This window comes from Myotis brandtii, unplaced genomic scaffold (genome assembly GCF_000412655.1).
Source record: "Myotis brandtii unplaced genomic scaffold, ASM41265v1 scaffold847, whole genome shotgun sequence".
Lineage (NCBI taxonomy): Eukaryota > Metazoa > Chordata > Mammalia > Chiroptera > Vespertilionidae > Myotis > Myotis brandtii.
In genome coordinates this window covers 1,817,724-1,829,243 of record NW_005371441.1, presented here as the reverse complement: position 1 = coordinate 1,829,243, position 11,520 = coordinate 1,817,724, and the positions used below count along the sequence as shown (strand labels likewise).

The 11,520-nt window shown below is 45.3% G+C and overlaps 1 protein-coding gene across 6 annotated transcripts in view; it reads right to left on the bottom strand.

Moving 5' to 3' along the window:
* PLEKHG1 (pleckstrin homology domain containing, family G (with RhoGef domain) member 1) overlaps positions 1 to 11,520 on the bottom strand; it is a 189,980-nt gene that overhangs the window by 48,611 nt on the left and 129,849 nt on the right. For all 6 annotated transcript variants that reach the window (XM_005884706.2, XM_014532127.1, XM_014532126.1 and 3 more), the window contains one exon: positions 2,626 to 2,726. In XM_005884706.2, coding sequence (XP_005884768.1) covers positions 2,626 to 2,726 — 101 coding nt within the window. The remainder of the gene's footprint in view (positions 1 to 2,625; positions 2,727 to 11,520) is intronic.

Here is an 11,520-nt window from a genome sequence, read left to right as displayed (position 1 = left end):
CTGCTGTGGCTGCGGTTGGGAGCCGCGGCGGTAGTGGGCGGGGGCCAAGGCCCTTGCACGAATTTTGTGCATTGAGTCACTAATAATAATAACAACAAAAATACCACCAATAGAGATTTGACAATTCAAAATAGGCTCGGCTGGGTTTCCAGCTCTACATCCTGGAGCAAAGGACTTTCTACTCAGTACCACTGATGCCTCGTCTACAGGTGGGTACCCAGTCTCTAAGATGTGCATCTGGTCTTCCTCAGAGAGCTAAGAGGATGAAATGAGGTAGTGCATGTGCAGGAAGCTGTGTAAATGTGATCTGCAGAAGGGACAGGCACGAACACGCTCACATAATTGTGGCCCTGCACAGATGCCTCGCATATCATCCGGGCACTCATTCACTCTGACTCGGGTTATTTCGGACACGTCTGACTTCCTCGCTGAGAGAAGGCCAAAGGGAAGAGAACAGGGAACCAATTCAGGACCAGAAAGGTCTTCTCAGTCTTCCAGCTGCTGCAGCCGGGGCTCCATGGCCAAGGCCCCATGTTGCCAACGCAGGCAGCCACTCCATCCCGATCTTTCTTTACATTAGGAGACGCATGAAGATTTGAACTGCAGGGAGTGGAAAACCCTTCCCGGATCACGCCACAATGAGTGTGGAGTCAGAGAGGCCCAGGGGAGGCATGTAAGGGGATCACACACATGAAGCTCTGTGGCCTCTGAAGTAAGCACTAGACAAAGTCACTGCCATCAGCTTACAGCCAAACCACAGGGAGGCTACGCCAGCGGCCTCCCAGCACCTAGGCCTCCTCCCTCCTCCCAGGTTCCAGTGCCAGGGGTGGGTTCTGGAAGGCTCAAAGGGTTTTACCATGGGAGACTGCAACATGGGGGGGTGGGGGTTGCTCTCACACCAACACATTCCATGAACATGTGGACTCTACATTCCCTAGTTCAGCTTTTTATTGTCCTTTCACTATTTTCTTATTACTGTGTTTATTTGATCTAGACAGTGTTTCTCAACCATGGTGCACATTGCAAACATCTGAGGACCTTTTAAAAATTCCTGATGCCCTGGCCCCACACCAGTCGAATTAACCAGAATTTCTGGGTGTAGGAGCTACCATATTTAAGAAAAAAATAAAAAATAAAACAGGCTTCCAGGTGATTCCATCTAGTGAGTAGTCCAGGTTGAGAACCACTGTCTTGGAACATGCAAACTGGGTTTCGAAGTTTACTGAATCATACGACAGGGATGTGGCAACACCGGTATTGTATTGTTGACATCCTAGGTTTTCAAATTTGAAGGATGAGTTGATGCAATTCAGTTGGCACGTCTCCCAGAGGCCAGGCTGCGCTAGGGGTTAGGGACTCATCGATGGCCAAGGAGATGTGGATCCTGCCCTCAAAGAGCTCACATATACCAATTTCAACATGAAAAGGGGGATTTATCATTTGCACTGTGGTTGAGGCATACGATGACAGGACACCGTAGAACTTCACAATGGGATTTACCATAACACAGTCGGTGTCATCCCTGGTCAATATGTTGGTGTTTCCTTTGTGCTGGTAGTGAGCTAGGCTCTTTAGGTGGATCAGCTCACTGAAGCTTCACAGTAACCATATGAGGTAGATATTCTTATTGTTTCTATTCATTCATTCAGTCAGTCATTCCACAAAAGTTCGGATGCCCATATGGGCCAGGCCCTGTTTTAGGCACTTGGGCAGTAAAAAACAACAACACATGGATCCCTGCCCTCAGGCAGTATTCTGCGAGTGGGATGGGGAAAAAGAGAAACAAGAGACGTATCCTAAAAGTCAATCATATCGTATGTTCGAAATTGCTGAATTCTGGGAGAGAAAGAGCAGAGAAGGTAAGGTGTGTGTGGGGGCGCCCAGTAAGTGCTTTGAGATAGGAAGAGTTGAGCAAAGACTTGAACTGAGGACATTGCTTATTTTATTCCATTAAAGACTCACCAAAGGATATGCCCATGGCTCAGCTGAGAAGCAAACCCAGATACTCTGGAAACCGTCTGTGGTTAACCTGCCTTCTACCTGGTCTTCCAAAAAGTATCACACTCCGTTTTAATAACTGATGTTTGCCCAGCTCCTTCGGCTCCATCTGCCTTGTTTACTACAAACACGGTCTACCAGTAAGCCCAGTGCCCGCTACATAGTAGGTACTTAATACATGTTTGAGTTAAATCAATCACTTTTAACTTTCATTATTACCGAATATGAATTAATATATAAATGACTTCAAGTATTTATTGTGTGTTTATGGTGTCCTGCCCACACCCCAGCCAGAAGAAATTTTCAGAAAATGCAATGGAGGTGGGACGCTGCAGATGAAGCCGGTGTGGATTTTTGGATGCTTGGTTCACATCATGGTGTGGAAGGAAGATGCTGCTGCTGTGTCAGCGCAAACAGGTCTCTCGTCTGAGCCAGGGGGATGGAGCGGGACAGGATATTGAGTAAATGCGAGACAAGAATACTTCCAGGGGGAAGACTTCATGGCACGAGAGCCCACACATTTTATGAAGTCAAATCAGCGGCTGGAGATATTTTTTCAGGCCACATTCATTTGAGAGACATACATAATGTCCCGGTGTGAGAACAATCTTTGGTGTACTGACTTACCTATTGAAGTGGTAGATATCCTGTATGTTTCCAAAAAGCGCTGATCTTTCTTCTGTCCCCAGAGGAAGTTTGGTTTGGTCCCTGATGCAGTCAAGGTAATCCTAGGAAATCAAGGAGAAGGAGGTCAAACATTGCTGTCCTTCTGCAAGTCATCTTTAGTTTGCATGATGTACCTTTTACATCAGTTTTAGGTAATTATTAAACTAATGTGCTCATTAACTCTACTATGAAAATACAGAGTCTCTCTTTTATTGATGATGATAATACTTAACATATTCATAGAAGGGGGATTTTGAGCAAAGAGAGTGTCATCTACATTCATTATCTACTCCCACCTCCACATGCTTTAGAGCTTCCCTGGATGGATAATATAATAACAAGTTACCAATAATACCAGAGTTTTGACATAAAAACATCGTCTGCTGTTTCCTTGAAAGATATGATATCATGATATGTTCAAAGATACTCCAAAATTCACACAGTGAAAAGCCAGAAATACAGATCTTAAAATTTCTCATCACAAGAAAAATAATTTGTAACTATGTGAGGTTAACATACCATAGCACTATATATATATTGTATACCTTAAACTAATTCAATGTTATATGTCAATTATATCTTTTGTGTGTGTGTGTGTGAATAATATCTTAATGAAACTGGAAAAAAGTGACAGAGTTGATTTAAACATAACCTTTAAATTAGAAAGAACTCAGTTGTTATAGAACTAAATTCTTCTCCAAATATCAATTTATAAACACACACACACACACACACACACACTTTTTTTTAAAGCACATGATTCAGGCTATCTAATAGGCTATGTTAATGACCCATGGAAAACTCTGAAATGAATTTATTTGTTTTAACATAGAAATAGCTGCAAACAGAGCTAACTGGGGCTCAGACCACAGTGGGTTAAATGTACGAGGCTGAGAAGCTATGTGAACTGCTGAGAGAGGGAAACTCCTTTCCGCCCCCTGCGCTAAAGAGTTCATAAGGAGCGTCCCCTCTCCCCCTGGCAATGCTTGCAAAAGGAACCCAGTGGGAGGCAAGAAGACCATAAAGAAAAAAGTGAAAACAGCTGAAATAACGTAAAATAGAAAATAAATACAATCCCCTGCCCTGGGCTGAACGATGTACCATGGCCGTCTACCAAACGTCATAGGGGCTTCGGCAACATTTAGAGGAAGGAACCCTGTGAAAATCAGGCAGCTCCACAACCTCATTCCAAAGCCCACTTCCAACAAACCATGGCCCATCCCAGTCACAAACACAACAGGAGTGAGATGCAGCTAGCAAAAGGGGAAACCGAAATTTAAGCACCATCAGATAATCGTTTCTTTTCTTTTAATAATCCAGCCATTCTCTCTTGCACTCTATGTTCGGCAGATAAAAAACAGGCAGGTTTCACCATTAACTTTCTCAGTAGCTCATTTCACAGATGGCATCAAATAACTTTAAACATTCGAGCTTCTTAGCATTAAGGTCACTGTCATGCATGAACCCATGTTCATATTTTTTTTAGAAACAAGCTTCGTGGTAACATCTGTTCTTCTTAAGAGAGTGAATATCTCAATAAGAAATTAGACTCACAAGGTTTAAGTGCAGTTGTCATTAAAAACCCACAATACCAAAACCTAGTCTCCTTACTTTCATGAATGGAACAATTATAAGAGGCTTACGTATCCACACAGGATACAGAATTAGTATCAAATAAGAAATGCTGAAGGAAGTTAGAGCTGATGTAATAGCATTTTGAACACGTGAAAACTAAACTACATTCCCTCAAAGAACAGAAAACCCTTCCAAAAGCATGTATTCACTGATATTTTCATAAAGTTATATATGGAACATGGTCCCAAAGGATGGGCTAACATTAAATTTGTACTGAATGGTTATATCTGATAGCTGCTTAATACTTTGATCAACATTTAAAATATACATATTTTTACTGATTTCAGAGAGGAAGGGAGAGGGAGAGAGAGATAGAAACATCAATGATGAGAGAGAATCATCAGTTGGCTGCCTCCTGCACGTTCCCCACTGGGGATTGAGCCTGCAACTCAGGCATGTGCCCTGACCGGGAATTGAACCTTGACCTTCTGGTTTATAGGATGACCCTCAATGGGCTTGGTCAATACTTTAAAAGGACAAATTGTACACAAAATTAAGAAGGTAGAACCATAGGATATGGATGGGTATGAAATTTAAAAAGTAAAACAGGAGACTATGAATGGGCATGGTCAGCACCGAAAGGCAGGACGAAGGGAGGGACAAAGGTGACGGACACATGCCAACCCCACCTGGCTGGCTGCATTGGGGTTTAATGAGAAAACGAACAATCCTTTTCCTCACTTCAAGCGCGAAGCTTGCTTATTTGCTGAAACCTGAAGCCACATTCTTCATGCGAGGGAAAGATGGAGTTAAGGGGCTTGAAGAATTTCATCTGGGGAGAGAGAGACAAAGAACCATGGCCCACTTCCAACAAATGATGGCCCATCGCCAACTGAAAGCATTTCAAAACTCCGGAGTCTGTGGTAGAGAAACTAGATTGTAAAAGCTGCTTGTTTTCTGAAATGGTTGAGAAAATAGATCGTTAGGAGTCCAAATTTTTGCAGGCCGCTCTAGAAAACAGATCAAAGTCCTGTGGCCACAACTTGTTCCCCCTGCTGATCATAGTTAAATCCTTTAAATATGATACTTTAACCTTAAACCAGTTCCTGAAAACTACTGTAGCATGCACTGCATTAGCAGCTGTAATCATCTGAGGCCAAAATGAGACGTTTGCAGCTCAGTGATAATAACGGCTCATTCTGTGCTCAAATGACAGAGCAAGGACACCAAAAAAATGTATTAGAGCCTGTCAGGCCGATTATTAATTTTATTGGCTTGATGTTGGCACACATTGCTACCTTATTGTGAACAATAAAGGATCAATTTAAAACTTTTGCATTGAAAACAATTATTCTCCAAGAGGATCAAGAATTTACTCTACTCTGGGGACACACACACACACACACACACACACACTTTTCACCATTTGGATAATTTTGTTACAAAGTTTTAAATTTTGCCTAAAGTATTTCTTTCCCCATCAGTATATGCCTTTAAGATCTCCACCATTATAATATTTGTACATGAGTGTCCTCTCCTCATTAACTCTTCCATTCCTTGTAATGTCTATTATTGAAAATATGTGATAATCTAATTTGGTGCTATTCGAGGTGTGAATGAACAGGAGCCAGTTAAACTGCTGGTTACTGATGTGCAGCAAGGTGAGTGCAGAAATCGAGAGGAAGCCTGTCGAAACTTTTATAGCACTTTGACAGAATGAGATATGTCGAGTCTAATGATAAGTTGGTACTTGTATTGTGTCTGATTTCTTCTATTTTAGTTTTCTACTAATTCTTGTTATTATTGTATTTTTCAAAAGTGTCAGTGTGTGGCTGATTGTAAACCTGTTCCCCCACCCCCCCTCCCCACAACACACACACATTCCTCATGATAGGAAGAGAAGCCCTGGTCTGGGGAACCATCCAGCAGAGATGCTGTAGAAACTGGGGAAGAATTCAAATTCAAAAAGGTTCCGTTCATAAATCCTGCTCACATTTCAAAATTCTACCTACTGATTAAAAAAATTAAAAAAAAAATTTATTTCAGAGAGAGAGGAAGGGAGAGGGAAAGATAGAAACATCAAGCATGCCCCCTACTGGGGATCGAACTCACAATCTGGGCATGTGCCCTGACTGGGAATCGAACCATGACCCCCTGGCTCATGAGTTGATGCTCAACCGCAGAGCCACACCAGCAGGGCCTACCTACTGATTTTATGGTTTATACTTTTCTATCTCCTTCCTGTTGTTCGCATTTCCAAATCCCAAGCCTTTTACTGTAACTCCTCTTCAAGACTTTTGCCTTTATTTTGGAGGAAGCACCTTCTGTTTCTCCAACTGCTCCACCTTTTCCAGAAACGAGTCATGTCTTTATTTGGAAACCTGCCTTCCAAATGCCCTGTTACACTGGGCGCCATGGATACCACAGTAACTGACACTTGTACAACAATTTACAGTTTAAAAGCACATTTACATTCATTCGTACAAGAATCCTCCTTCCTCCTTTTTTCTGAGGACACAGGAATGCACGCCAAGCTCTGTTTGACAAGCTAGAATTTAAAAATGAATAAAACATGATCCCTTCTCCAAGGAGCTCCCTGTGTAGCTGGAAGACAAGTGTAAACAAATAAGGACCATGCAGTGTTCGGGCCACACCACTGGTAGGTACAAAAGCGTGTTCCGGGGCAGGAGAGGCGTATGGAGGAGGGGCGGGGGAGCTGGCCTTTATGGATGACCAGGACTCTGAAAATAGAGAAAGGAGTAGGAAGGAGATGACTACATCCAGGAAGATAGAAAAGCGTGAACAAAAGCGCAGGGCAAGGAATGCGGGTGCAGACAGGCCACTAAAAGGGGCTGAGAAGAGCTAGAGGGGGCAGGGCACGTGCCTGCGCACACAGACCCGAGGCGGGGCTGTAATGGGAGACCAGGCTGGAGTGAGGACAGGACCGATCACGGAGAATCTTCCACGCTCTGTGTGGGTGGTGCAACCGCTGAAGGATGTGAGAAGGCCAAAGACCACCCCAGCATTGCAAAGAAAGTAGGACAGAATCTATAAAACTCCGGGGGGGGGGGGGGGGGGGCGGCGCAGTTAGGCCAGCGCAGCGGCAGGTGCGCTAGGGCCGAGTCCTCAGGCAGTTCCATGGAGAGGAGGGGCATTGGCCTGGTGGGGACAACTGGGCAAAGGCAGCCAGTCCAGGGTCAGGGCCGGTGTTTAAGTGACTGAGGGACGGGGTGGGCTTTCAGGAGAAGGGCGTCAGGGCTCCCCTCTCTCCTCTCACTTCCCACTTGAAGGATGAGGGGTGCTGTTCCCTGGCTCCCAGCAGAGGTTTTCTCATCCACCGCGACAGGCAGTGAAGGAAAAGGCGGTGAGACCAATCCCTGTCTCCTCTCCCACATGGCTGCTCCCTCTGGGGGAAGGACCCACAGCTTTCTCCTTCCTTCTGATTTCCTTCCCAGGTGGCTGGTGAGGCAGAGCAGGAACACGGCGCTGCTTCGCAGCTGGGGCTGCAGAGGCCTTGGCAAGGCAGTTCCAGGCCTTTCTGGCGAGCTGGTACCCTCTGTGCCTGTCCTCCTCACACCCAGATACAGTACTTAGACACCTCTGGGGATTTGCGGTGAAAAGGAGACAGGGCCTATCTTTTGGGCTCGCTCATCTAGATAGTAGACGGCTCGAGCTCCATCTTGTTCTTGTTAGGGCCAGAGCTCTGCGGAGAAATGCAGGCCTTAGTTTCCAGCCATTGTCCTCTGCACAGGGACCATCCTGACAGGTACGAGTGGGTCAGAGTCCCAGGCCCCTGCCCACATCCCCATGCTTGCACTTTTTCTTCCCACTCCTGAGCGAACTGAAGAGGAGCGATGGTGGTTTGGGGTGAAGGCAGTGCAGCGGTTTTGGACACAAGAAGACTGTGGCCACGGTAGGGCATCTCCCTAGGAAGGGTTTGTTGGGCATAGGATCTGGGAAGGAAACTGGGCAGTTTGCTCAGAGAGCTCTGTGGGCAGCTGGAAGGGTCCAGCTGTGCAGCTTTGGGCTCCGTCTTGTGCAGCATTGAGAGATGATGGGACCAAAACACCTTCCCAGACCCTAGGATGTAGGATCATGGCAAGTGTGTGGCCATGAGGAAGCAGCTTTGGAGTATCTCAGGGCTAGTGAACTGCAGCCTCGGTGGGGTGGGGATCAGCAGGTCACAGCACCTCCAGGGAGTCTCCCAGGGCAGTGAGAACACCAAAAAGCCCTTGCGAAGAGAATTAGCCAAGCAAACTCAGAGCTGCAGGGCGTGGGAAGCACAGAGATCTGTGGCTCACCCTGTGTGGGGATTGCACTCCTAAGTGGAGAGGTGGAGAGGGGCCCTACAGGGTTCCAAGGATCCTGGAGCACAGAGCCAGGCACACACTTCCAAACTCTTCCAGAAAGTCTCAGGGAAACTGAAGGGGAAATGGAATTCCAGTCCAGTGACTAGAGAGAGGTACAGACTGATTGGGAAGTGGGGTAATAGAGGAGTCTAAATTTTGAGATGTTGGGCTCTAAAGGGAAGAGAGTGGTGGGGCAGTAACTGGGAGAGATGTAGGACCAAGGAGGATCGGTCAATTGAAGCATCCATCTGTCCACCTAACCATTCATGAATATATTTATCCATGCATGTATGCATCCATCCATCCATCCTCCCATCCATGAATCCATCCATGAATATATTTATCCATGCATGCATCCATCCATCCATCCATGAATCCATCCATCCATCCATCCATCCACCCATCCATGAATATATTTATCCATGCATGCATCCATCCATCCATGAATCCATCCATCCAACCATCCATTCATCCATCCACCCATGAATCCATCCATGAATCCATCCATGAATCAATCCATCCATCCATCCATCCATCCATCCATGAATTGACCCATCCATGAATCAATCCATGAATCCATGAATCCATGAATCCATCCATCCATCCATCCATCCATCCATCCATGAATCCATCCATCCATCCATGAATGGACAGGCTGGTTGGTGTAGGGAGGAGAAGGTGGAGGGAGGAAGCCTGGCATGACAAGAAGGAAATAACTAGCAATGATGACAGTGAAGAAGACAGAAGGTGACCGTCAGAGCTGAGGTGAAGGGACAAGAGCAGTCGAGACAGAGAGACAAGCCCCTCTCCTGGGAAGTCTGAGCAGGGAGCACGTCTATTCGCATGGGGCAGAGACTGGTCACATGACATTGGTCAGTTTCACTTTATGCAGGAGAAAACCTAATCCTAACAAGTCAGAGTATTTGACTGCCTCAGATGTCCTTCTCCAGAGATGACTGGTTAATGCATGATTCTGGGTTATATTCTAGGGCATACTTATATCTTTAAAAAATATATATCTTTTATTGATTTTTTTTACAGAGAGGAAGGGAGAGTGATAGAGAGTTAGAAACATCCATGAGAAACATCGATCAGCTGCCTCCTGCACACACCCTAACTGGGGATGTGCCCGCAACCAAGGTACATGCCCTTGACCGGAATCGAACCTGGGACTCTTCAGTCCACAGGCTGACGCTCTAGCCACTGAGCCAAACTGGTCAAGGCCATACTTTTATCTTTCAAAAGTGAGATTTTAGGCTTGACTCACAGCTTTGTTTTTTCCCCCATTCAATGTATATGAATACATATAATGCTTAAACCACAGGCTGACGCTCTAGCCACTGAGCCAAACCGGTTTTGGCTATACTTCTATCTTTCAAAAGTGAGATTTTAGGCGTGACTCACAGCTTTGTTTTTTTTTCCCATTCAATGTATATGAATACACATAATGCTTAAGTGTAAATATAGTAATTGTTCTTTCTCATTCCTTATAATGACTGCATTGTATATAACGTACTTAATAAAGATTTTGGCAGGCACATCCTATGTGTGAGTTCTGTGTGAAAGGGGCAGTCAGAAATGATTAAGACATGATCCCTGTTCCTCCAGGTGCTCACATAGAGGAAGGGAGAAAGATATGTAAAAGAAGTCACAGTGTAACAATGTGTTAGAATTATTTACAGTGTGGGAGAGTATAGAAGAATATATTTTCAAATGAAAGAAACCTTTATCTTTCTTCCAAATAGGTCACTAAACAGGGCTTATAGTAAAGTTTCCTGCTGCAGCCTGCAGATAAGGTATCAGAAGCTTAATCTCCAAGTTAATCTCTCTTCTTTCTTTCTCCACATCCATAGGGGAGGAAGGTGGGTGAAAGCTGGGGGTCTCTGGCCACGCCCTCGGCTGGAAACAAAAGCTCTGAGTGTGGGAACAATGTTTTCCCCGAGTTAATATAACGTAGCCCCCACACCACAGAGCACTGGACTGAAAATACAATATGTCATCAACAGGACAAAATCTCTCTGCCAGCATTGTTGAGGGTAGGGAGACAGGAGGAGGAAGAGGAGAATAACTGGGGTGGGGAGAAGAGGGGAAGAGGCAGAGGAAGCAAAAGAGAGTGGAGGGAGGGGTGGAGAGGGAAGAGGAGGAAAATGAGAGAAGAGGAAAGATCAAGTAAGAGAGAGAAAGAAAGACAAGCACACATTTGAGAGAGAGAATGGGGAAGGGGAGGAAGAGAGGGAGAGAGGGAGAGAGGTAGAGAGAGGGAGAGAGAGAGAGAGATCCAAATAAAGTTAAAAGCAGCCTCTGTTGCTGCTACATCAGTTCTCATTCAGCTTTCCTAATGGTGGCAGAGAGGCTGATCTTAGTGGGCGATACGTGGAAGTCAGTGCCTACGGCTCTGACATGTTGTAGTAAGAGAATAAAAAATGGGAGGTTCCGGCCTCATTTACCGTCTACCATCCTTTCAATACAGAAAACATCGGGAAAAAATGTCCGGAATGGCCTTCTCCTTAGGCTGTGACAAATGATACGTATGCCTGTTCAGTCACCTCATTGTTTCGCATCTCCCCCTGGAAGAAGGGGGCCGGGTTCCTCTCAGGGAGGGACTGGACAGCTAGGCCTAGAAGGGGAGGATCGGGCAGTTCTTCCAGAAAGAGACACTTGGGGATGGGAGGGGGAACTGGAATTCTGTAAAAACAGCAATGTCAGTAGAAAGAGCAATAATCATCTTTGCTTGAAGTTATTTGGGAATGTCTGATTTCCCTCAAAGACTTTAGGCAGAAACTGTCTGTGAACTGGCAGTCTACATACCCTAACGGCACACGCAAAATATTAAGGAACGGGATTAGCATTACTTTGTTAAAGTTCCTAACACAACTGGAGGCCCACTTTTTCCTACACTTCTGACCACCATTACAGAAACCAATTGTCTTTA